The sequence below is a fragment of the Pseudopipra pipra genome, chromosome Z (assembly GCF_036250125.1).
Source record: "Pseudopipra pipra isolate bDixPip1 chromosome Z, bDixPip1.hap1, whole genome shotgun sequence".
NCBI classification, from domain to species: Eukaryota; Metazoa; Chordata; class Aves; order Passeriformes; family Pipridae; genus Pseudopipra; species Pseudopipra pipra.
Window position 1 is genome coordinate 16,067,698 of NC_087581.1, and position 27,410 is coordinate 16,095,107.

Genomic DNA, 27,410 nt, shown 5'->3' on the forward strand with positions numbered 1-27,410 from the left:
TGATGGTCTTGATCTACCGGGGCTGGGGGAAGTTCCCTGCAAAACTCAAAGATTTCATGAGTTGTTATTATTAAACACTTCAAGCTCAGGTGGGAATGCCTTGTACCTCCCCTGGGGCAGGGAGTTTTACAATGGATCCTGTCACCTGACATGTCATGAGTTGATGCTCCTGCTCCCCAGAGGGGTTTTCACAGCAGTCGTGTAAGGGAGGATACTGGCATGATAAGAAGGATTATTGCACCTTGCAGGATTTGCCTCTTCTTAGCTTCTTCCCTTACCTGGAAACCCAGTTTGTAACTTCAGGTATGCATACTCTCCTGCATCTGGGATAGCTGGACAATGGCACCCACATATCTGATCTGAAGGTCCTTTCACAGTAGGCATATTCAGGGAGGGGTGGGCTTTGCTGGGTGAGCAGCTGTTTCTTTTCAGTTTGCTACAGTGGGCAAAAGTCTTTTGGTGATCTTAAAAAGTTTAAGCCATTAACTATTTCAGTCTCTGACAGGATTGTCCTGCTCTGCTCTGCACTAGGGCAGTCTCACCTTGAATATTGTGTGCAGTTTTAGGCACCACATAAGAAAGCTACTGGAGAGTGTCCAGAAGAGGGCAATGAAGATGGTGAAGGGCCTTGAGGGGAAGTCATATGAGGGCACTTGGTCTGTTCTGCCTGGAGGAGACTGAGGGGAGACCTCATTGCAGTCTACAACTTCCTAGTGAGGGGAAGAGGAGGGGCAAGTACTGATGTCTTAATTCTTGTGAACCAGTGACAGAACCCAAGAGAACAGCATGAAGCTGAGTCAGGGGAGGTTGAGGCTGGATATTAGGAAAAGGTTCTTCCCCCAGACGGTGGTTGAGCGCTGGAACAGGCTCCCCAGGGAAGTGGTCACAGCACCAAGCCTGACAGAGGTCAAGAAGGATTTGGACAATGCTCTCAGGCACATGGTCTGACTCTTGGGGATGCTCCTGTGCAGTGCCAGGAGTCGGACTCGATGATCCTGATGGGTCCCTTCCAACTCAGCATATTCAGCGATTCTATGACTTAGGCACCAAACAGCCAAGCACAAGGACTTCAGGGGCTGCTTATCTCTTTAGTGACAGAAGGTAATGTGTCCTGAGACTACCTAAATGGAAATGTAAAGTTATGCAACTACCAAGTTGAAGGGAGAGTTTTACATTGAATATACAGATACTAAACTATCACAATTTTTAAGACTCCAGCTTTGCAAGGCAAACAAGTAGTTGTATCAAAACAAGAAAGGACAAGATGGGGTCAGTCATTATCATTTCTCCTAACAACATCGATCCTTATCCTAAACAATAAACAAAGGAAGGTGCAACTTGTAACTGAAGTGTTTTGGATAGGTATTTTGTTTTGCACAGGTATTTTGTTTTGCATATTGTGTTGACCATCATTACAAAGACACCTACCTTATATGTTTTCATCAGAGGCAGAAAAGATCATTACATTACTTGGCAAATTACAACTTTTGCTGTTTAGAATTGTATCAGCTTGCACTCCTGTATAATTGAAAAATAACAATATCTTTACCTGAAGCTTTATTGTGCCAACCACTGTAAAAACAAGCATTCTGGGCCTAGCAAAGCACAGCACTTAGCATCTGGCCTTTGACAGAACTGGTATGTAAGATCTTACAAGGAATATGGTGCTTTTCAGGGTCCAAAATTAATGCTTTTTTTCTTGAGGGAAAGGAAAATCATGCCAAAAAGCATTTCAAATAGTTTAAATTTAGCGTTAAGGCCTAAGCCAAGTAAAATTTTTGTATTCACACCTGTAATGTAGCTTGACATGGATTTAAGAACTCGGGTGAGTTTTCTGTTCCCGAGAACAGCAATGTGATATGCTGAAGCCACAATAAAGTCCCATCTTTTATTTGCTATACTTAAGTCATGTTTTAAAAATTTGAGAGAAACCATTACTTTACTATTTTACCTGCATCACTGTGTGCCGCATTTTTCACTCTTCTCAGTGCTAGGTAGAGTGGTGGTCTGAGACTCAGCAGTACCCAGAGCTGTTAAAGTATGTTCAGAGTAACTGCAAAATATCTGGAAATGAAGTAGCAAATACAGTGCAGATGCATGAAAAGCTTTACAAGTAAAGAAAGGTTTCCAGACATTTATTTCTGGAACTGTACACCAGGTATTAAAGTACAACAAATACAAAATAATGCTCAAAAAATCAGTGTTTATGTACAAATATTAAAACCAATGCAATAACAGCGACTTCCTCTTGAACATCTGATACTAAAACATGTTCCGATTGTCACTTGATTTGTTGTTATGCACAGGGTACTTACTTTGAACGGAGAATAACTGGAATCTCTGTTTTATTAGGAAGACTATATCCATTCCTACTTTATTTTACAATTGATAGTATCTTCTCCTCCTTCTTTCAGTGAAAAATAGGAATAAAAAAAATAGTAACCTTGTAATTATCTTACAAATTACTGTATTTCGTTTCCCTGTAGACAATGTGCTTGTAATGCTGGGCAAATAGTGTCCCTGTTGGTCAGTTTTTCCATTAGTTTACATTCAAACTTGAAATACTCACTAGAGACTTTGGTTAAATTAAGTAGTGTCACTGTGTTCTACTTGAACTTAAGGTTTCCTATACTTTTGACTCTCAGTTTCAATTGCAAAATTCATTGACCTAATTGTATACAATTTCATATTCCTCAAACAGTATTGTACATCCTTCAAGTAAATTCAGCAGTTTGACCATGACAAGAGGAAGACTAAACACTTCAGAAACTAGCATGAAAAGATGATGTGTGACCAACTGAAATACAGGTATTGCTATAATCACAGCACCAGTTACACGTCTAAATGAATGTGCTACCCTCTTCAGATTCCCTGTACATAAAAAGGATACATTTACTGCAATTGCCCATTATGGATTTTTTTGGTTTGTTTGTATGAAGAAAACATGTGGCAAAGGACAAAGAATTCATCACGGTTTGTTATAAGAATTGTGCTTCACCATCCAAGAACCAAGGCATTCTAATTTCTTCATATGGTTGCAATTCAGTTATCTCCATGCTGACTTTCAAAATGCAATTCTTTTAATAAACAGTAACAAGTTCTCCATTTAAAATGTTTAAACTGAGAGAAAAAAAAGTAAGTCCAGCTTTTAAAAGAAAAGTTCAATAAATAGGTATTTTACATGGATAAAGTCATAGTGGTACAAATTTATGAATGTCACATCAAGCATGCACAAAAATGTTACTATACACAGAAGTAGTCAGAAAATATTGAAAGAGATATCTAAAAAGATATGAAGAATTTACATATTTACGAAATCTTGCAAATTATTGCCTCATTTTAACAAGGAATTAAAAGTAAACGATACCAGCTAGCTAGCCAACAGGCTAAGTAAGATCAGCATTTATATTAGACTACCTGGAATTCACTTTTCTCTCATATCATTTTCTGAATTTTGGTCAAAGTCTTTATTAAATAACTAAAGTGTCCTTTCAACTTGCTGACAACCCAAACCTTAGACAAGTCTCTGCCTACATTAAGAGCCCAGCAATGCATAGATAAACTGAATATATTACTGCATCAGCTAATGAGAATGGGCATGTTCATTTAAGTGCAACTGGTATAAGCATTCAGTCATCTTTGTATAATGATTTTTTGCAGACCAGCCACTCACTGTAAACCCATAGATAAACTTGAATGTGTAACAATGGAGGATTTATGGCCAGTATTTTACAAAATTACTTAAAATGGGTTGATTCATAAACAAAAGAAACAAGGTACAAAGCTCAGCACAAAACACAGCAGTAAGAAGCTGAGAACTTGGCTAACAATGTCCAGAGTACAACACAGGGCCAAGGCTACCCGTTATTTACTGTGTACTTAATTAAGTTACATATTTCAGATGTTTAAGAACTGATTAAAAAATTATATCTACTTTTGTCCACTGTGCTAAATTAATTTGTTTTTAATATGGTAAATGTGCTATTGCATAAACACTTCAAAGCAATCCTCATTGCAATGCTGTAAAGAAAATTCCATATGCTGCATCTGAAACTCGGGATGGCAACGCAGTTCACAGTACGCATAATAAATACCCTCTTCCCTTTCAAATATTAAAGTCACTAGTTTCTAATTACTCAGCATAACCTTGAAGCAACTATTACAAATATCAACAATGCAAACAATCACTTGAATAATGAAAACAAATTAGTGGCAATTAAATCCATAATACAAAACAGTGCAAAGAAAAAGAATGGAGGAAAAAAGGCAATCCTACTGAAGTAAGGTTCAGGCTCCCATTAAACACCCTGCAAGCTGTATGCTACGTCAACCTGTCACAAGCCAATACTACGCTTGGTTTGACTCTCCTACAGGAATTGCAACAAACATTTGCTAGACAAACTTCCTGGGTGGCTAAAATTGGTTCAAAATAAAAAGGTTCAAACCAAAAAAATTTACTGAAGTTAAATAGTTGCTTTTATGGGAGACATTTTTACTCATCCTTTCCTATTTGACCAAGGAAGTGAAGTGCCACTTTGAAACCAATGACTTGCCAAAACAAATAAATGCAATCCATGCTAAATAAAAACTTCCAAGCACGTACTTCAAGGTTCTACTATTCCTATGTAATCTAGACAGTCCCTAAAAACTGTAACACTTTGAACTGCAGTGCTCCAAACAATTTAAAATGTCTTCCAAATGTAGACTGTTTGTTTAGTGGTAAATCCTAAGCTGTGAAGACTGTAGCTTTATACAACATCAGCTACTTCAGAAAAGTTAAGGTATATGATTGCATTACTCTTCGAAGTCATGGACAAAACCTACCCAAATTCAATATAGCCTAAAAGTCATCTGTTTAAGCCAGTAAATTTCAAGTACACAGACACCTACAGAAGCATGATTACTCTGTGTAAGGTAGCCATGGCCTATAGTTTTGCAACAGCATCCAAATGTAGATCTTCACTTTACTCATGTTAAGTTCCTTGTGCTAGCTTCCACTAACATGAATTTGCTGTTTTGTAAACTGAAGTGCTCTAGTTTAATATCACATGAGTAAAGGTTCCATTTAAAAAACATCCTTGGATGTTTGTGCAGTTTAAAGTAAAGAAACCCATCCCTGCCTTTATAAGGGGGGAAAAAAATGCTACATTGAGCAGGGATCAGGATTGGTACCTGTAAACATTGTTATTTCACTGCATTCATTACGGCAAAAGTAACTTAAGACTAAAAAGCCACTCCAATCTGTTCAGAACTTCTGTGCTGGTTTTGAAACGGTGGCCTCCGTCTACAGGCTTTAAAATAAAACTGAAGCAGAGCTTAAAGCTGCACTACAGAGTTCTTTTAGTCCCAAACTCTGTCAAACATCCTATGACATTTCCACATTTATGGACTGAAAAAAGAAATTACTCTTGATAAATCAAGATATAGTTCTATACATACAAAGACATCACTGATGTCATAAAGTTCAAACTTCCAGTGAAAGACTAGGCAAACCTGATAGCTCCCATCAAGTTTACTACTACTGCATAAAGTACCCACTGTTTGTTTAGTTTTCCACAGTCATTCTGAGTGAAGGGCAGCATGTTGGTGGAGAGTGTGGGTATTGATAAAACCATTTGTTTCATTTGCAGATAGACTGCTGAAGTCAGCCACTGAAACAGCCATTTTGGCACTGGTAATGTGGTGTGTGTGGTTCTCAAAGTCCACACCAAGGTTATTTACAGAGACATCATTCATGAAAGACTCTGGGACAGCAATTCCCATTTTCAATCTCTTCGCAGGTCTTTCTGTCTCCTCACTGCATATGTTCATTTGGTTTAGCTCTGAATGATAAAAGCCAGTCTCAAATAAATTAAAACAATCACTTTCACCATTGCTAGGCAAGTTAAGCAATTCTTCTGTTCCAACAGGCACATGATTCACTGGTGCTCGTGGTAAGCTGTCCATGGGAGGGAAAGTGTCATCCAGGCAGTTCACGTCTGAAGTGTGGCAGACTGTAGCTACACTGTTTGTCAGTGCTGGAAAATAGATGAACACAAATGCAAATGAAACATTTGTTTGCATAATTTTAACAAAGAGATTTATTTTTTTTCTTGATTTACCTGTCAACTCATTGGCAGTGATAGAGTTAAGAATGCTCAGCTGCTGATCAGGAATGATTTCTGTTCGACTGTTAGATGTTAAGGCTGAAGAATGGACTGCTCCACCAAGGGATTCTGCTTCATCTACCAAACGATCCATGTAGTCCCTGAAAGAATATTGCATCCACCATGTATCATATAACCAGAAAACAAGACCTATAAATGATGATGGATTTAATTTCAGTTGCCTTGGCCACTGAGGCATTACAATGCAGTGACAGAAAGGGGGGCGGGGGGGAGAAGTCTTCTACATTTATGATTTCCAACAGAAAATATATTTCAAGAACATTTTACTTACGTAACTCCAGGATGATGGTTATATCTCTTCTTTCCAAATCTTGTTTGCTGAGCAAAGTAATCATAACGTTCTGACTTTTTCCACATGTAATAGAAAGCCACACACTCAGCCACTGTTCTGGTTCTTACCTAACAGGCAACAAGAAGAACTGACAAGATTAATGCAAAGACTTAGGTTTTGTCATCTTCCAATTCCAAATTCTGCGATATTATTAGTTTTTACTGTTCTGGAACAACCAAATTTCCTTAGGAGACTTCAAACAGATCTGCAGTTTCAAGTAAGTATTACATTTGGTTTACTCTATGTATTATTTGCCTTCTTTTTAAAACTTTATTGAAACTCTATATCTGAAGTACTTACATATATAAATATACACCCACAAAGCCACTTTTAAACTGTTAGACAGATGTTCCCTTATGATGAAAAAAGCTGAACAAATTAAGGACCTAAGGGAAGTGAAGCAGAGAACACTCTAGGTACGTATTCCTTTTGGTAAAGTCCAGAATTGTGGAGGCTTTGACAACAGATAATCACAACAGTAAATGCTTAAACAACAAAATAAAATTGTAGTCTTGTTGAGAAGGTATAAAGGACTCAAAACTCATTCTGATTTATGTTAACTGTTTGTCTCTTTCCCCAAAATGGAGGTTGCTCTGTGAAGTCAGATTCCTGGAGAAAAGAATCATTACTTCTACCTATACTTATATTCATTTTTTGACGCAGAAACATTTTGCATCATCATCGGCCCACAGTTCTAGTTTAAGTTTTACAACTATAATATGCACTTTTATCCAGATACAGTCTGGCAGTAAAATAAACTTGAGTTTAATCAAACTTACACAAACATCAGCAGCAAATCCAAAATGCCTTGTGTGTAGTGTAAACCTTGCTAGTTTAGACATATATATACCAGGCAGGGGAGGAAATTAACAGGTGTCCATATGATAGTATGCAAAGTCCCAGTTAACAACAGTTTCCAGTGCACTGACAGAGAAATATATCGTGAAGCTCCTCCATACACTAAATCTTGTCTAGCTGATACTTTCAATATACCAAGGACATCACCTTATGCCAGGTCCCAGAACTCTCCCTAAACTTTCTGGCATTTTATCTACTTGTCAAAAAAACCCCCCAAAACAGTGGATTTCTTACACAAATTCTGGTCCATAGTGACAGATACGTCAACACATGTACTTTGTTCCGTGTTAGAAAAAAATATTTTTAATCTCTGATGCATCAATGTTTATTTGTAAGGTCCCCTTAAAATCTGAATCAACTAAATATTACTTAGGATGGGTTAAACCAGGTATTGAGCAAGACTAGCAGACTGTTGTTAAACAGCAACCACAACCCTATAAAGTTTACCTGAAATACAACAAGAACACCAGACTCCTAAAGAAAAAAATTTTCAATGCGGTATCAAAAGCATAAAGGAGATATACAGGAAATTTTGAAACATTCATATTGTCAACTGTTGCTCTTTCATAAAAAAAATCTCTGTTATTCAGGCACAGAGAGGTCAATCAGAAGCAATCCAGATGAAGATTAGAACTCCTCTGCTGCTCAGAAAAGTGAGTACTGACAGATGACTACACTTCATGAAAACAAAGAGCTAAGCCTGATTCTGTAAACTTGCACCTACCTGGTTAATTTAAGTAAAGGTACATTCTCCCTTCCTACAGCCATGGTACAGAAGTACTGTACTTCTAGGAGAGGCACACATTTAAACTGAGTTGTAATGCACATGCATAATAGAAGTAATGTCAACACATTGATTTCAGAGGTAATACATTGATTCATCGTGCAATGCCTAAGGATTCTAGTGACGTCTAAGGAAAAAACTAGTGCAAAAATGCCAAACTGGTTTTAATACTGTTCTTGTTCCCCTCTTCTGTACAGCTTCTGACAAACATATTGCTTTTACATATTTTCAGCATCATATAGTTTACTAATTCTTCCATTTAACTGTAAAATACCAACCTTGTTTTTCTGTATGAGATGAAAGTCTTTTCCATAAATCAGAAGTGCATGTTCAAAGCTTCTGCACTCTTCCTCTGTCCATGCTGTCATCTCTTCTAGACAATTACAAAAGTAGCATGAGAAACCTGATTTTGCTCACTAATCTTTCACAAATAATAAAATTTTTGTTCCTAATGGATGAATATCCAAACACATTCTAAAAAAAAGTAGCTCAGTTATTTAGATCCATGTTATTTCCTCTACTGAACGAATACCCTACCTGAAATATAACATTCTTCTTTATAAAGAATCTTCTAGAAGAGTTTCATTTCTGAAATCTTTCATCCCTGAGGGCAAATGATATTCAAAACAATCACTGCCTTGAGGGCAAATGATATGTAAAAGATGTATTATTTTTTAATAAGTTTGTTGTCAAAAGAATATTTGATTGCATCAGATAGGTAACGTTCTCAGTATTTCTTCTTACATAGGATACAAAGAACAGTGGTTGTTGGAAAAAGGAGTGAAGAAAAATCCTGTTTTAAAAGATGACCCTGCCTTGAGTGAGTGAGCAGTACTTTGGTTCAGGCATCACAGACAAGAAGGCCTGACAGCTCAGCCCTGGTGTGCAAAATAGATTTTTGGACAAACAACAACACAACACAAAAACTCTTCTTACTTTCCTATCTTGAATGTGACTTTGGGTATATATATAAATAAGGAGGGATTTTTCAAGCATCTTACAATCATAATGGTGACCCAAAAAGTTTTCATTCAACTAATATTTAAAACCAATGGGGGACTGCCCCCTCCACATTTCAAAACATTTCTGGAAGCAGACACTGAAACCAAGACCTTTGTGCTCCCAGATGAAGGTGATAATTACACCACTGCACTGCCATGCTCTTTCTTTTTCAGCCCCATTAATTTTTTACTCCTTACTAAGAGTCTTCAACCTTTGAAGAGAAGGAGATATCTCCATGTAAAGTCTCACTGTTGAAAAACTATCCTAGGAGCGGTGGATTTTTAATTCCCACACTGAGAATAATAGTGAGCTTCAGTAGGTAGAGGAGATCATAACATAATGGTTACTCTAAGAGGCAGGCACTGACAATATTATAGAATCACAGAATCATTAAGGTTGAAAAAGTCCTCAGAGATCGAGTACAACCCTTGACCAAACACTAGCAACTAAACTGGAGCACTAAGTGCCCTATATGTCCAGTCATTTCTTGAACACCTCCAAGGGATGGTGACTCCACCACCTCCCTGGGCAGTCCATTCCAATGTTTAACCACTCTTTCAGGGAAGAAATTCTTCATAATATGCAATATAAACCTCCCCTGGTGCAGCTTGAGGCCATTTCCTGTCATCCTGTCACTAGTTGTTTGGGAGAAGAGAACCAATCCCCACCTGGCTACAACCTCCTTTCAGGTAGTTGCAGACAGTGATAAGGTTACCCCTGAGCTTACTTTTCTCCAGGCTAAACAACCCCAGCTCCATAAGCTGCCCCTCCCAGAATTTGTTCTTCAGACCCTTCCCCACTTCACTGCCCCTCTCTGGACATGCTTCAGCACCAACATGTCCCTTTTGAAGTGAGGGGCCCAGAACTGAACTCAGGATTCAAGGTGTGGCCTCACCAGTGCCAAGTACAAGGGGAGAATCACTTCCCTGGTCCTGCTGGCCACACTGTTCCTGATAGAGGCCAGGATGCCATTGGCCTTCTTGGCCACCTGGGCACACTGTCTGGATCACATTCACCTGCTGTCGACCAGCACCTCCAGCTCCTTTTCCTGCTTTTCAGCCACTCTGCCCCAGCCTGCAGCATTGCCAGAGTTACTGTGACCCCGGTGCTGGATCCAGCACTTGGCTTTGTTGAACCTCATACAATTGGCTTTGGCCCATCTCTCCAGCCTGTGCAGATCCCTCTGCAGAGCCTTCCTGTCCTCCAGCAGATCAACACTCTCACTCAACTTGGTTATGCCTGCAAATTGACTCGGGGGCACACTGATGAAGATATTAAATAGAGCTGCCCACAATAGTAATCCCTGGGGAACACCACTTGGATTTAACTCCTTTCATCACCACTCTCTGGGCTCAGTCATCCAGGCACTTTTTACCCAGTGAAGAATGCACCTGCCAAGCCAGGGCTGCCAGCTTCTCCAGGGGAATGATGTGGGAGACAGTGTCAAAGGTATTTTTCAATCCTGAAACAGGACTCTAAATTCTAGAGAGGTATTGAATTTAGGATATAGTCCTGCAGCCAATGCTTTGTTTAGGCCTATACAACATGAGGTGCCTGAAGCATTCTTCTAATAGTCCTTATTGTGCCTTTCAGCTTTACCTTAGTGTCCTGGTTTTGGCTGAGATAATGTTCTTCCTAGTAGCTGGTACGGTGCTGTGTTTTGGACTCCATACAAGAATAAAGTGGTAACACACCGATGTTTTAGTTGTTGCCAAATTGTACAATCAAGGATTTTTCAGTGTCCCATCCTCTGCCAGCGAGTAGGTGCACAAGAGGCCTGGGTGATCATAGCCAGGAGAGCTGACCTGAACTGGCCAAAGAGACCATACCACAGACTAACATGCTCAGTATATAAACTGGGGTGAGCTGGCTGGGACGGGGCAATCGCTGCTAGGGACAGGCTGGGCATCAGTCAGCAAGTGCTGAGCAATTGTATTGTGCATCCACTCACCTTTCTGGGGGTTTATTACTGATTTCATTACAATTATGATTGCTATTATTGTCATCAGTGTCATTAGTACTGTCACTATATTTTTTTGATTAAATTGTTCTTAGCTCAACCCACAAGTTTTACTTTTTTTCCCTCTGATTCTTTTCTCCATCAGCTAAGGAAGCGGGCTGGGGGCAGGGAGGGTGGTGTGATGTGCAGAAGTAGTGAGCTACTTAGTAGAAGTACTGTGATACTTAGCAGCTGGGGTTAAAGCAGGTCACTTGTCTTTCACGGTACTGAACTTGTAAACACTCAAGTTTCCTTTGGAGGAGCTATCTGCCAGAACATCAACTTATACCAGGGCTCATAATCCATTTCTACTTTATGCAACACATATGCAAAAATACAGGACAATGAACTGTTTTTGTTAAATGACTGGCTCTGATTTCCATTTAAGGGAATAATAATTAATGGGGACAAACAAGATAGAAGCTCATTTTCCAGCAAAGCTATGGAACTATTCAGTAGAACCAGTTTAGGGTTGGCATAGCACAATGTCAGCACAGTGAGGAGGAGAGTGGGGCTTATTTATGTACCCAGCCACTTTCTCTTGATTTTGGTACAAATGTCATCAGATCTCAAAAAGGTACTAGATTATGTGTGAGAACTGCCTTGTGGGAGCAGAATCACCACTCTCTCCAATCTGTGCCATTGTTACAACAACAGTTGTTGTAACTGAAGAGAAGGTCAAAAGTAAATCCTCAACCTTTCTACACATTGCAAACTTCTGTAGCAGAATTTCCAACTGGCCAACCATCAGATTATACCGAATTTGTGCTAAAGTCATCATGGATAGTGATGTGTTCGTTGATCTGATTCTTACTCAAGGTTTTCCCACAAAACATTTTTTTTTTCCAAACACACATTTCTGAAAAACCAGGTACTCTCTCTCTTACCCTGGGACACCTTTCCATTTGAGCAGTATCTCTCAATTGCTTCTTTAACATTATGGCTACTTTTAAGAAGTTCATACAGCGCCTATAAAATAGAAAAAGACTTCAGATCAAAGTTTTCCAATTTTCAACCCAGACCTCCAAAACTAGCCTCGCAGAGAGGCTATCTAATGTAAGAAAAAACAGGATTTGTTTATAAATATGGTGAATATTTAAAAATAACAACCAAAAGCAAAACCATCTAAAAGTTGAGACATGGTTTAATTAAAAAAAAAGTAAAATCTTATATGCAATTATTAAAAAAGTTAAATTTGTCAACATATGACAATCAGAAACATCACAGATCACAACACTGCCAACAACCAAATACTTGTGATTTTTAAGCATGTGCATAAAATTACAAGTAAGATCCTGATGCAATAACATCCAATTAAGGAATGAAGAAATTGAGTACTGGTGCCATTACAATACAAGGCAGAGAAAGAGAACACACAGTAATTACAAAGCAATGTGTCACAAATGGAACAAGATATAAAACGTACTTGTTCATTGTCCCGTGTATGTAGTCCTTCAGGAATTCTGCCAATCATTTTTTCATTTCCTGTTCTTAAGGAGGTTTCAAAAAGGTATTCTTTAACTTTACTTTCTGAGATCACATCAGGTTTCCAAAGTAAATGGTCTTCATTTTCATAAGCTGATAAAACAGAAATCCATTAGTACCAGGTGTGATATTTTTAAGGGTGTAACATCAAAAGCTATTTCAGAAGTAAAAAGAACAGGAACACAGAAGTAACCAAATCAATCATTATCATGCCACTTGTAAATTGCAAGTCATTACGGCTATTTAGCCATTTTCAACTAAAATTTGCCAAAAATTACTCAGCAGAATGGCAATCTAGATCTCCATGTGGCAATTTGGTTTTCCATTCACTAACAACTGAGTGAGTATCTTAAGAACTTGGTATGTTGCTCCTTCATAGCACATTGAATTATGTATGCACCTCCTAGGCAGCTTATTTCCAGGACAAAATACTGGACATGCACAAGAGCTGGCCTGAACCTTTGCCAGTATGTGCGTATGTTTCAACACCAGATCAAATTATTGATCAGAGGATCAATATATGTGATTACCATTGCACACAATGTTTCACATACTTTCTTGGCAATAAAAATTTCGAGTTATTCGATTCAAACACAGAAGCATAATGGCTGCCAGAGTGGAAAAGAATGAGATTTTCAAAGCTCTCCTAGCTTTGAACATAAAGCAGGAACATTAAGCCAAGGTGGGGAATAAAATTACACCTCTGAAAGTTCTTTTATAGCTCAAGAATATAGAAAGCTGTCAGACAGACATGTTGCAAGTGTAAAGTTTATAGGAGAGCACAGCTGCCTTCTAGCACAATTCTGGTAGCTTGGATTATATAGCACAAATGTAAGCCCCTGTTTGCCATCACTGGATCCTCAGGGGGTAGAGAAAAGGCTTTCATAGAATCGTCCACCCCTACATCCAGGTCCAACCTTACAGAGCACTGCTGACATTCAGCTTCAGCTTCCTTTATCAACCAAGGCAACACAGCACTTTTTGTTCGAGTCCATGACTGATAATCTCAGAAGGAGCTCCTCGAGCTCTCTGATCTCGGAGCCATCCCTTTGCTCTTAGCCATGCCATCAGACAAGACCCTCACTGATTCTCTCTAGTACCAGCTCATTACAGAGAAAGTTGTCAGATTAACCTCTCCTCGGTCATCCTCCGATTATTGGCACTTCCTTAGTTCTTGGCTGAGGAGACATCAAGATGTGTAAATAGTAAAGAACTATCCATATAAATCTGGTTCTTACTCCTCCATTTCTCATCACCCATCAGCATCATGCTTGAATCTTAGAAAATCAGAGGCTTCCCCAGATCTTAAGCAACACAAGAGATGTTCACTTCTTAACACTTCCAACTCCATTCATATCAAACATTCTTATTCCCTATTGCAAAGGAGTATTCTTCAAAAAAGCAGGTAGTAATGTTGAAAAGACTTGATATAATTAATTTAAATAATATCCTCATTAAAAGCTACAGTAACAGAACACAAGTAACTTACAGAATATAAAAAATTTACAGAAAAACCCTCAAATGCTCTTTGTTTCCTATTATTATATCACCCTAACTGCTTTTTAATTTCACAGCTGTTCCAGCCATGAGCAAATTTTTTTCATTATTTGCCTTTTTTAATTCCACAGCTGTATGTGCCAGGTTTTTAAAGATACAAAATAAAACTCTACTAAATAAAGTTCTTTTTCTATTCTAGCACCACTACAGTTTTTAACCTAAATCTGCAATGGAATAACATCATATATAAAACATCACATTTTTTTAAGAGATGGTGTATCAGGACCTCTATCAAGGAAATATTTTTTTCCATGTCAATTTTGTAACTCACATGGCAGTACCTGCCAAAAAACAAGCACAGAAAAATACTGTTTGGAAGATCTTCAGCGTGAACTAAGTTACATGTTCATAGCCTTGTACTGATTCTCTGATCAAAATATTTCCTTCTTAACCCACAGTTTGTTTCCTCCTAATTTTACCAGATACTTCAGCATTAACTCTCCAATTCTGTCTTGAGAATGTTCTCTCCAAGGTGAAGAGTGACACTTCTGAGATGTAATTAATGGTTGTGTTACTTTAGTTTTCTAGTGCCCTCTTTAAAGGTCTCTGAGACTTCAGCTAAGTCATTGAATTTACCTTAAAAATTTAAATAACATTTTTCCATCAGGTGTTATGTATAAACATAAAAAAACTACTATGACAGTCAGAAGAACTTACCCTTTTCATTATCACTGCATCTGCCAAGGTAAGCTGGAATTTCAGCCTGGTATTGTGAACCAACCATTATTTCCTGAAAATGTAATAACAATAAAGAGAAAAAGTTATCAACAATATTCTGTGTATGGAAGCATTAAGTGTCATTAACTTGGCATTTCAACAGAGAATTCCAGAATTAAGATATTTTTGATACATACTATAAATCTTAATAGATTTTTCTTAACTGTAAAGTTTTTTTTAATTTTAAAAAATATAATTATTACCTTTCTCAAATCTTCAGATGAATTACCATGGTCTGCCTCTACATCTTCACCATCAGATTCCTTATCTCCATCACATGTGGTGTTTGCTTCAGACAAAAAGAGGGGAACTTTTTTAGCGAGGAAGAATTTTCAGTTCAAACATAAAACTACAAGATACACTTTACTTTTGAAAGGAGTACCTGCTTTTAGTCAGGGAGACACTTATAATGGGTCTGTTGATCCACATTTCTATCAAAATCAAAGTACCATGAAGTCAGAATGCATTGGTACTTATATACTGCAGAACTGAAACATTTATCATCACTGCAACTGAGACAATCTACTGTATTTCCAATAGTCAAAAGGAATGAGATCATTTTTCTTCATCTATTTTTTCAATAAAAGCTTACACCTTAAGAGAAAACCCAGAAAACTTCCAGGGCTATAACACAGCTTCAGGTTAATGACAAAGAGTAAAGCTGAAGGCATGTCTTTATCACCTACTAAAATTTTTCATCAGAAGTTTTAATGGGCACTCAAAACACTCCTTTAAAAAAGTCTGCCTTAGTAGGTGTGAAGATACAGGAGAGACACACCAAGTAGAATAAGTAAAAGACAACAAAACACTGCTTATTCTTCTTTAATCTTTTTGCACTCCTCAGGAAGAAATACAACAGAGCTCTCCAACCAATTCAAATACAGTACTCCCTTAGAATAACTCATACTTTAGAATCTGGAACATTGTGGTACTAGGTTTGAAGTAATTCTATTTTTACAACTGTATGATCCCCAACAGAATGGAATTTACCGTTCTGATATGATTACAGCTATTTTGTATCCTCCAACTTCAGAAAAGACACAAATTGAAAAACTAAAATTGAATTTTAGCTTCATCACAAATAAAAAGAATCACAAACATCAGAGACAATATCCAAGACTGCATGGACTGAGGCTCTTCTTCTGTAATCATTACTACAATCACCAGTCTGACTCTTTTTGGTTTTACAAGTAGCAAGAAAGAAGCTAACCTGAATGCATGAAATAATATGCCTGGACAGTCAGAGGCAATTATTCTATCAAATTAATGTAAATTTAACAAAATAGCCTATGTTATGTATTATACGTGTTTATCTTAAAACTTAATGTTATCTTAGTATCTGAGAAATAGACAGAAATCAGAAAAAAGATGGAACTGCCAACAGTAAAGAGAACTGATATCTCCTTCTTGAAATGGTGGATATTTGATTTTAAATTGTCCAGCCTAATGTTCTAACAAAGTAACATTTTGATATAAAACAATGACATTTGAGAACAAAGATGACAGTTTCTTAATCCTCAGTAATATGAGGGGGAAATACTTTTTTTCTAAAAAGGTGCCACACTTTAAATGTCATATTAATGAACAGTTCACAAATGCCATAAGTTCTGGAGTTTGCTTAACTGAAAAAGGGGCCTTATAATTTTTTTTGTATCTCTCTTTCAATACAAATGTCTTACTTTTATGACACAGCAGCATTTGAAGGGCTATGATTGCTGGTGACTGAGGCAGCACACTCCCTTTAACCCCTCCTTCTCCAGAGCAATGAAATCCCCCATGGAATAGCTTGCCAAACTAAAACTGTGATAAAAATCCTCCACGTTGCTCTAACTCCAGAACACCAGTGAACAAATGAGATGCAAGAGGCAATGATGAGTATCTCATCTGGGTTGGATACCTGAATCACTGGTTCCCAGATCTTTCCCATTATAGCTCCCTGGACAGGGAAATTTTGGTGGTCATGGATTTACAGGCCCCATCCCATATAAAACTACTTTGGCTCACCCCATGAAGTCCTATGGAAAAGCGTTGAATGTGTGAAGGGAAATAATCACAAAGACACTGTGTCCCAGCTCACATCCACGGGCTACATGGAGGAGTCCCTGGCTTAAAAGCAGCAGCAAAAATCTTAGTAGAGAAACACTAATTTAAAAGAATGGGTTACATATTCACTAACATATTCACATGCGTTACATATTCATTGAAAATCATGAAGGGTGTTCCTCAATACTGTATTAACTATTGATTATGAAGATATTTTATTCATAGAGAAATTAATTTTACTTGTGCTTTGAGCAGAGAACCAAATAGAAGTCTTTAAGGTAATCAGTAATACCAACCAAAGGCAAAGTGCATGTACGACATCCTGCAAAGCACTATTTCTCAACTCCTGGTACAGTAAGCACTACTCTGCAATTTTGACATTTTAGGGCACAAAGTTATATATAATGCTAAGACTCTTTGAGTACTATTATAAAATCAGGTTTCCTACATCTTAATGGCCGAGGAAAGAAGTCGGTAGCCTCATGTGAAGTAACTGATGGTGTCAAGTCATCAGCAGAGGACTGTGTTTCTTCATCATCACCTGACAAGAGGTCTTTAGCGATTTCCTCCTGTATCATTAAAATAAAAAAATAAAACCACAGACTGACTATTAAATATAGACTGGTGAGCATGTAGATTCAGAAAATTGTTAAGTCTCATTAATTAAAATGACTTACTTTACCACAAGAAAATGTAGCAGACTGTACTCCCTTAATTGAAAAGCTAGTTTGCTCCTCCTAAATCTAAGAACAAATATAATGGTTCATTTCACAGTCACATATAGAAGACAAAGGGTAAATTAACCCCTATTACAGCAAACACACAAGAATTAAGTTCTGCCAGCATCAATCTCAGATGTTCCTCCAATTGCTTCCAGTAAAAAGCACCAGTGTAAACGGCCTCACATATTTAACATTCTATCATTCTTTGCATCACAGATACACTGAAGCTTTAAAAGCCCCCTCAACTCTGGGGAAAAACAGACAGGGTTTTTTGTAGACTTTTGCTGAGAGGACAGTTACAGATAATAGACAACTTTCCAAACCACAAAAGAGTTGACGTTTTTGCAGGTTAAAGAAAAGATATTATGAAATAAACATCACACTTCCTCCACAAGCAAACATGTTTGAACCCCTCAGACAGAGATTTGGAAGGGAAAGAACTGTATCAGATAACAAGCCAATACATTTTGTAGCCTCAACACAATCGTGAATCCTAATGAGAATCAGATGTGCAGCGCCATCATTACACCCTTCTTTCTGCGGAGTTTACCATTACATCATACTCACAGGAAGAAAAAAAGAAAAAAAAAAGACATATACTTACTACTTGCATACTTTATAAGCTCAACTACAAGCTGCATATGCTTTGTAGCCAAAAATCTCAGAATTTAAAGTTAACTTGCAAAACACAAAAGCTGAAATTTCAGGGTTTTACTTCAGCAATGCAACATATATAGTCACTGCACATAAACCAATTTCTCTCTCACTCCCCAAAGCTGAGACCTTCCCAAATGATATGCATTTGAAAATAAAATTCCAGAGCATTCAGGATTCCATTTCAAAGTTATACACAACCATTTTTGTACTTGATGTGTGCTGGAAGTCAGAATTATTTCTGGACATTACACATATTATTGAAAAATCTCATTTTTTAACAAAAAAAAAACAGAAGAAACAACAAGCCACCTACTTCAAAGTTCTTTGCATGTGTTTTAGAAGAACTATTAATATATTCATTTCTGTTTTGTACTAATATAGTGCCACTAAAGTTGCTACGCATTTGAAACTGTCATAATTATTATTAGAACTAGATCCTGAATATCCTTGAAAAGGTAGGAGTTCAAAGTTATAATGTATATTGAAATTAACAAAGATATATATTTTATATATAAAGAGATAGTGAAACATGATTTAAGGTTGCCCAGATTTCTGCTTTTAAATAACAATTCAGGAGAAAACGGTTCTGACTTACTTTATCTAGAGTCATATCTGGAAGTTCATCTGCAAGTTCACTTGGAGAGCTATTTGCACTGGAACCTGCCATAACTGGAATCGTGGGTTCATAGCCATAGAATGCCAGCAAATCTTCCAGTGGCATGCTTCCTTCCTAATATAAGAAGATTTACAACATTTCAACATATTGCCAAGTACTTGTAAACAGTTCATGTCTTAGAGGATAGGACATTTTGAAGAACAAAAGTAAAAAACAAACAAATTAAAACTCAAATGAAAGCAGGAATGATTAAAATATTTTAAGGCATGGTACTGAAAATCGTGATTCCTGATGGAAATAATACATGAACATGTCTCTTGGCATACAGTGAAGTCCTGTCAGGGAAAACTGTTTACTGCATGAAACTACAGACTAAGTATTAAAAGTGTGCTCATTATTTGATTCATACTATAGAGCATGATTTGTCAATATTTCAAGACAGAAATGCAGAAAAACTCAAAGACTTAATTCCTACATAGCTACAGCTGCACATGTGCAAACCTCCACAAAAGTAAACTAATATAGCAACTTTTAAGCTCTCCCTTTCATCTCCTGCAAAATGTATTTTATATTAACCACTGAGAAGGTAACAGGAGAAAGACAGCTAAGAAGAGAAGGCAAAAATCAAGAGAGACTTGATTTATAACTTGTTTTTTCCAATAGTTTTTATTGAGTGATTTTAGTAAGCATCATCATAGTCGCATTCTAATACAATCAATAAAACAATAAACGGTGAAGATTTTTTTTAGCTACCTGATTCAAGTCACCAAAGTATTAAAAATATTTTCCACTACTTATACCTTTAAAGCTCTATTACCTCTAAAAATTTGTTGAATTCATACACTGATTAAATTACTTTCTTTCTTTACTCAGCTAAGGTCTTAGTTCTGCACAGACTTTTCACAATGGTTAAAGGTAAACTCATGTCCAAGTCTTTCCAGGATCAGGATCTAAAGTAATTAAGTGTTTCAGATGAGTGGCTCTCAGTCCTTCTTTCATTATAGAAGCAGTAAGAGAACTTCATGGAGTAATAACTCCATTTTTAACCACTAGACTCAGCAAGCTGCTTTACAGTATAACTGCAGGTTCATAATCAACAAAAACACAATTAAGGTAGTAAGGAAAAAAAAAATCAGGAGTATAAACACTGTCAACTCCACACTCAGAAAGTTTGTTTCTACATGGACTATATAAACACAGCCTTGCATCTGATGCTTAAACCTTGCACTTTTCTGGAAGTCTGTTGACCAAAACCTGCAGTTATGCTGAGTGATGTAAGTGGATCACCAAACAGTAATTCAAACAGCATCAATCTGTGGGTGTTCAGCATTCAGCAAGCGTTTAGAATAGGTGATGCATTGCCACAGATGAACAAGAGGTGTAAATACAAAAAACCATCTAATTAAGAAGTGTAAAATGGAATAGGAAAGGCCAAGGAGCATGCTGATCATTTTGTACACCCACCAAATGCCAAACTCATGAAACTAAGACACAGAAGTATCATTTATACAGTAAACTAACATGACCGATCATGCCTAAAACAGGACTGTTTGTTTAGAAAATCAAAACCTGACCAACAGAATGAAATACAGCTAGATGTCACTTTAATAGTATGCAAAATGTAGAGTTTCAACTTACAAGTAAGTGGTAAGTGATCTTAGATGACAGGACTCTAAAACCTTCATTTGTGATTTCTCTACTAAAGAAAATGGACTACTAAATGAAAAGAATATGAATACTAATACCTTTGAGAAGCTAAGTTCAGCCTTTTTTGTGATGATGCACTACCAATCTGATTTTCTTTTAAACAAGCTGAAAATGCATTTTTGCAGAAAACTGCACTATACAAACTGAAGAACAGGTTGAATGTATGTATGGACATTCATGAGAGAGCAAGTCACTCTTACCTTTTCCAAATCTTCGATTTCAGAGCTGAAATTTTTGCTTTCTTCCATCATTTCCTCTTCTTCAAGAGTTCGCTCATCATCATAATCATGTACCAGCATTTCTGCAGAGGGGTCAAAGTCATGATCCTCAGACGATAACGAGCCAACTGTGAAAAAATTTCACATGAAATCGCACAAATTCTTTAACGAATGGGGTCAGAACTCTCAGTGGAGTAACAAATTCATACCTATTTGACAAAATCAGCTGTTTCAGCTGACCTTCCCTTTTCATATTTATAAGTAATAAACACAGATTTCTCTCTTGATACATATAGAGTACTTGGGAAAAGTACCTAAAAGCAAAGTTCCAGAAAGTACAATCCCAAATTAATATTTTACTCAATAAAAGGTTGTTCAAAATACCCTTGAAATAATCATTAAGGTACAAAGCACACACATCACAAGATTTCAGATGCTGTGAATTTCAAGGCTGTGACCTACAGACTCTGATTCTATTTATGTGATTTACATGGTGACAACCATAGTTTTTCACTGGTAAACAAGTAACTTAGGTTCTGAATCCACTTCCTATTAACAGCAAAATAAAGTTAGGCTCAATTCCAATCGCTTTAGCCTCACGGATAGATCTTTTAATACAACTAATTTAATTCATAGCACTTGATCCAGAAGAACACATACAGCAGAGTTTCAAGAAGTATTGAGGAAAAAACACCAAAAATAACAAAATGCTTCTAATGAATAACATTAATTAACAAGCTATTGTGACAGCTCTGTGGTCCAACAGACAGGTTTTCATGACTGAATACTCCTAAGTCATCACAAAAGTACTGTTATTATTTTAAATACACTTTGTCATTTGAAAGGTTATCATTAGATTTAGTAAGTTTTAAAGACGCAAATATTCTGCACTAGAAGTCATGTTCTACAACAAAAATCACCAAATTACAGGGTTGTTTTGCTCTGTAATGTTCACTTTCTTATGCCTTTCTGGATGGAGAAAATAAACAGATTGGGATATTTCTCTTTTACTTCTGTTTTCCCCTTACATACTAGTTCTCTGTTGCAATCCTTGGCCTACAAGCAGCAACGAAAAGAATTTTTATCAAGAATTATTTCTATGAAGAAACTTCTTCAAAAGTTTTGAAGAAAACAATTACAAATTTTCAATCCCCTTCAAAATCCTTTTTGCACTGCTTCCAGCCTTGAAAGAGACAACTGTATATACTAACACTTCTGAATCCTAAAGCATCTAATTTTTCAGCAATTATGCTAAGTGTTCATTCCTTATACGCAGGTAGCTAAACTTCATTTAGCTTGCTTAAGACAAAACTGTGAAAGTTTGTAATATCATACTATAGAGAAACATTCAGGCGAAAAATGCTTTTTTATTCACATGCTATTCATATATGGTCTCACAGATCTTTCAGTTCCAGCTAACCATGTACTACAGTTGCAGTGATGACATTATGTGTTTAATTCCCCCACTGCTGACCATCACATCCTGCTCTAGTTTTAAGGAATCACAGAAGTGCCAACTGTCTCTATCTAACCTGTATTTAAAGACCTGTGCTTCTAATTGCTGTTCTAACTGATTTTGCATTTAATGCAAGGGGAAATTCTATTCCACTGGTAGACTTTTTAATATAAAGTCCCACTTCTTCAGTGGTTCTGAGTGTTCAATATCCCATTTAGAATATTTAAAACCACACTGAAAAATACAAGCTCAAGAAATTTCACAGGAGTAGCTAAAAAAGATGACAAACAACCAGTGCAGAAGGTAGTTGCGCAGAAGCAAATATGTTCCCCAAATACCTGAGAGCAGCCCTGCTGATGTTAATTATGCTTGCTCGTGTAAAGTATTCCAAAGAACCTTAATAGCAGTTACAGCCTTAAAAATTACTTATCATTACGATTTTAAACATTTTCTGTTATTACCAAGGATTCGAAAATTTAGACAAGCCTCTAATTATCAGCAACAAGAGAAACTGGTTTCTCCAGGCTACATGGATTTACTGAGATGTAGACTTAAAAGTGCCACAAAACTGTTTTCGTTTTGGGTTCCAAGCAGTCAATTTCTAACTGCAACTGGAGTTAAGAGAAAGACTCCGCAGCCCACATCTCTGCTTAAGAACCTGGCAGGTGGTTAAAAGCGTGCACACGAAGCCTCAGAAAAGACTACAAGAGAATAAATTTGGGAAGACGCAGCAAGGAGAGAGCGGTGCGCGGGCGACAGGCCGGGTGCCAGGTCAGGAGGTGGGCGAGGACGAACCTGGGCTCGAACTCCCAAAGGAAGCCTGCAGGGAAGAAGAAAGAGCGAGGTGAGAGCGGGCTCCCTCCGGCTCGGCAGCAGGCAGGGTTCTTCCATCTCACGAAGCCCTGGGAGCTGCCCTCTTTCCCCGCCGCCCCGTTCTGCCCCGCTCCCCGCCGGCCTCGGCCCCCGCGTCCCCCCCACGCTGGCCCCTCCATCCCGCTCACCCTCTCCCATCCCTCCTTCCCTCGCTCCCGCCCGCGGCTCTCCGTCCCTCCTCCTCCCCTGGCAGGAGGCCCCCCGGAGAAGCGCCAGGCCCGGCCGGCGCTCCCGCTCCGTCCGGCCCCGGCCCGGGTGGGACGTGACACAGACCGGACTGGCTGCCACCTCCTTCCCGCTCCCAGCCCGGGGCTCGCTCCTCCTCTCTCCCTCCAAGCGCTTCTCCACCGCCCGCTCCCCGGCGGCGACACCGCCGGCCCGGCCCGTCCCGCGGGCCGCGCAGCGGCACCGCGGCCGACCCTCGGCCTGGTCGCGCAGGCCGCGCCGCCCCGGCCCCGCCGCCCCGGTCGGCCCCGCCGGGAGCTCCCCGTGGGGGTGCGGGGGCGGCGCGGGGGCGCTGCGGGCGCGGGGCCCCGCGGGGCGGCGGGGGAGCCCCGCGCCCGGCCCGCTCACCTCCGCCATATTGGGACGATGGGGCCGAGCGGCAGCGCCGCGCCGAGTGCCCGGATGGCGCCGTGAGCCAATGGCGGCCGCGGGCCCCGGACCGTCCGTGCGGCGCAGGGGGACCGGACCGGGCCGGGCCGGGCCGAGCAGGGCGGCGGAGGCGGGGCAGCAGCGCCGGGACCCGCCGGGACCCTCCTCTGGCGGCGCCGCCCCGGCCGGCGACGGCGCTCGGCCCGCCCCGGCCCCGCCCGGAGAGGGCGCCCGCCGCACTCCGCCCGCCCCGCGGCAGGCAGTACGCGGGTGGCTCGGACAGCCCGAGGCTGGGGCGCGGGGGGGAGCGGCACCTCGGTACCGAGTCCCTGTCCGGGTGCCGGTGTGCGGAGGGCTGCTGGCTACGCTGACGCCCACGTCCGAGGTGTCAGGAACAGAAAACAGAACTCCAAAGCTTTCAGCCATTCTGCTGCGCGTCGCCTGCTCTGGCATAAATAGGGAAAGTGAAATTTACTTCGCAGTGTTTTGGGGTTTTTTGAAAAAAAAATTTTTTTTTAAATCTAAAAGTTGTACGTCTATTACACATAAGTAATATCTGCTCCATTTCACAGAATTGTTAGGGTTGGAAGGGACCTCCGGAGATCATCCAGTCCAACCCCACTGCAAGGCAGGGTCACCTGAAGCAGATGACACAGGAACACATCCAGGTGGGTTTTGAATGTTTCCAGAGAGGGAGACTTCACGACCTCCTTGGGCAGCCTGTTCCAGTGCTCTGACACCCTCAATGTAGAGAAGTTCTTCCTCATGTTGAGATTAAACTTCCTGTATTTTAGTTTATGGTCCCTGTTCCCTGTCCTGTTGCTGGGAACCACTGAAAAGAGTCTGGCACCATACCCTTGGCACCTGGCTTTGAGATATTTGTATGCATTAATGAGATCTCTGTCTTCTCTAGACCAAACAGGCCTCTCCTCTCCCTCAGCCTCCCCTCATAAGAGAGATGCTCCAGACCCCTCATAATCCTTGTTACCCTCAGATAGACCTTCTCCAATAGCTCCTTGTCTTTCTTGCGTGGAGGAGCCCAGAACTGGACACAGCACTTCAGATGTGGCATCACTAGGGCCAGCCTAGAGGGGGATGATCACCTCCTTCGAACTGCTGGCCACACTCTTCCTGATTTCTTAGTGGTACTTTTTGTCCTGGTACACATAAAGTGGGACTGGGCTGTTTTTTGCTTAATTTCTTCATCTCGGGCTATGAAGACTGATAGTTTGAATTTTGGAGTGATGTTTCTGTTTCTGGCCAAAATTTCAATAGCCGTACTTACCTGGGGTAAGATGATGACAACATAAAAATTGCAAGACTTTGCGGAAACATACATTTTAGGAAAGTTGTAACAGTCACAGCAGCTTCATCAGTACTTTAGTCTCTTACGCCTGATCAGCCTTTGCCTTTTTTCAAAGTTACCTGGTAAAAATGATCAGCTAGAGACAGACAGGCTATGTCAGAACACACTGTACATAAATGTTAAGAAAGAAGATTCAATCCTTTCCACTCAAAAATTAAGAAAGCAGATTTAATCTTTTCTACCTTTGACTGGTCTGGAATGCCATTATAACCCAGTAATGTTCCTTAGCCTTTCTCGGTTTTGTTCCCTCCTGTCTCAGTTTAATGAGACTGAAGTGTTTTGCTAAGGAGGATGAGTTATGAGCAAGACCAAACTCCTCCCTGTAAGCAATTGCAAATCCAAATTTAAGAAGCTCCAACTGAGGAAGTATGGAGAAAGAAAAATTAACAGCCCTTTAATAAAGGATATATGAGTATTGGCAGAACAACAAAAGAACACAAAACCAACCAAACAATAATCCTGTATCCAAAAATCCCCTTCAAAAAGGAAACAGTTCGGTACTTCCCACCTTTTGGCGCAATTCTAACCACGGCCAGCAGGGGCGCTGCTGGATCCCTGGAGGAGCAGAGCCTGCCGTGCTCGGTGTTATCGGCAGGGGGCGCTGTCGGGCTCTGGCGGTCGCCGCGTGGGGCCCGGTACGCGGGAGGAGCCAAAAATGGAGATCTTACCCCCCACACTGCGAAGGGGAAGAGGACAAAAAGGGGGAAAAGGGGGCTCTTCCCACGAAACTCACGCTGTCTGCGGCTCGCTGTGGCTGGGATTTCCCTCCCCTTTGTCGATGGGCACAAGCCACTGCCAGCACAGGAGCGGAGGAGGGAAAGGGCGACGTCCTCCCCAAAAAGTTCATCCGCAGGTGAGTCAAGCCTCTCTGAAGTGTTATATGTAAATAAACCAAATCAAAATATAGCAGCAATTTTTATTATAAGATTTATATAAAGTGCAAATAAGCAAATCAGCGCGCTGGGTGGCCTGGAGAGACCCCTGCTCTTCCAACGGCCCGCAAGCTCAATAAAAACAAACAGTAACTTTTATACTTTTTCAACTCCCCTCCCATAGTCACTTGTTAGCTCTTCACTGGGCTTGAGTTTGCAGGCTTCGTTCTGGTTGGTTCTGTTGTAGGCCCATTTTAATTGCCAGGTACTTCCCATCAGTAGTTTTAATTAGCTCTAATGTCCTTGGAGCTGGGTATGGGAATGGTATCCAGGTGTTCTCTTTGACTCTTCCTTATCATCTTTGTCCTTGACTCCCTGATCCTTGTTCTCTTCTTCCTTTTTTAATGAGTACAATATTTTTAGAAATAGACAATATTTTTAGACAATATTTTTAGAAAATAGACAATATTTTTAGAAAAACAGCATATAGTATACGTGCTCAGCAAAGCAGAATACTTTATCTTGCCAACTAGGGGACTGCCAGTTGCAGGATAGTCAACTTATAATAGTAACACAGTAGTTAACTATTCCGCAGCTTACAACTCCCCAGTCCCAGCAAAGCATTAGCTATAATATATGAAAAGTACAATATATATTTTGACGAGTAAATTTTACCATTTCTTATTTATTACAGAAGCAAAATCCGAGCAGGTCCGGGCTGGGGGCAGAGCAGGGCACAGGCAAGCGGAGGCAAACCGGGACCAGAAACAGCCAGGTGACCAGGCTGAAAACAAAGTGAACCTCGGACTCCTCCAACATACACCGTGCCTGAGTTAGGGCAATAGTGAAGTGTCCGTTTTGGAGGAGAGGAAAAAAAAAAAACCTCCCCACCCCTCCCCACACTCTTCGGAGGGCCATCATCTTGGAACGTGGATCTACTAGCTAGTTCCTTTGTGTGTGTCAATTACCCTGGGCAAACACCTACCCCCCTCCCTTGTTCAATGTTTTTCTTTTACACAAATGCACTGGAAAGAAAAGTTCCCTGCTTGGTGTTTTAGAACAAGTAAATCTGTGACACCTTCAGATACGACAAACCCAGTTCCCTGTTCTCTCGAAGCCTCAACTTGGGTGAGACAAAATGTGTAACACATACACGGGCTTGTTTATCTTATCAACAAAATAGCACAGAAAATGCAGCAGGAAAAATCCCCAATTCAGGGAAGTACGTATTTGCTACTATGTACATTTTCATAATAGGAATTCTCCCCAATTTGTATGCAAGTAGCTATTTCCTAACTTCTGATGTAGTTTACTTCTGAGTCATTAGGCTGTTCAACATGATGAAGCTTTTCAACTGTGTGTAATTTTACAGAAAAATTTGTTGTT

The 27,410-nt window shown here is 39.6% G+C and overlaps 1 protein-coding gene and 1 long non-coding RNA gene across 3 annotated transcripts; one reads left to right on the top strand and one right to left on the bottom strand.

The window, feature by feature from the left end:
• Positions 1–2,119: 2,119 nt before the first annotated feature.
• Positions 2,120–24,227, bottom strand: MIER3 (MIER family member 3). 2 transcript variants are annotated; one of them, XM_064641142.1, is made up of 13 exons: positions 23,766–24,227; positions 23,115–23,139; positions 20,846–20,991; positions 18,918–19,052; positions 17,392–17,512; positions 15,104–15,189; positions 14,841–14,913; positions 12,568–12,719; positions 12,029–12,110; positions 8,419–8,510; positions 6,439–6,566; positions 6,102–6,247; positions 2,120–6,017 (listed from the first exon to the last, which is right to left on the bottom strand). In XM_064641142.1, exons 1-13 carry the CDS (start codon positions 24,210–24,212, stop codon positions 5,560–5,562), a joined length of 2,091 nt encoding a protein of 696 aa, XP_064497212.1. In that variant the 5' UTR covers positions 24,213–24,227; the 3' UTR covers positions 2,120–5,559. The 2 variants fall into 2 exon arrangements, with proteins under 2 accessions (XP_064497212.1, XP_064497211.1); XM_064641141.1 differs by having other exon boundaries at positions 8,419–8,513.
• On the top strand, positions 6,570–9,080 carry LOC135406740 (uncharacterized). The gene is made up of 3 exons (XR_010426453.1): positions 6,570–6,715; positions 7,947–8,009; positions 8,889–9,080. It is a non-coding gene; the product is annotated as an uncharacterized LOC135406740 (long non-coding RNA).
• Positions 24,228–27,410: the final 3,183 nt, after the last annotated feature.

Coding starts and splice junctions, on each gene's coding strand:
- MIER3 (XM_064641141.1), bottom strand. CDS start 24,212: ATGGCTGAAAGCTTTGGAGTTCTGTTTTCTGTTCCTGACACCTCGGAC. Junction 15,190..17,391: donor CTTTCCTCGGCCATTAAGAT/GTAGGAAACCTG, acceptor TTTTGTCTGAAG/CAAACACCACATGTGATGGA. Junction 14,914..15,103: donor CATCTGAAGATTTGAGAAAG/GTAATAATTATA, acceptor TTACATTTTCAG/GAAATAATGGTTGGTTCACA.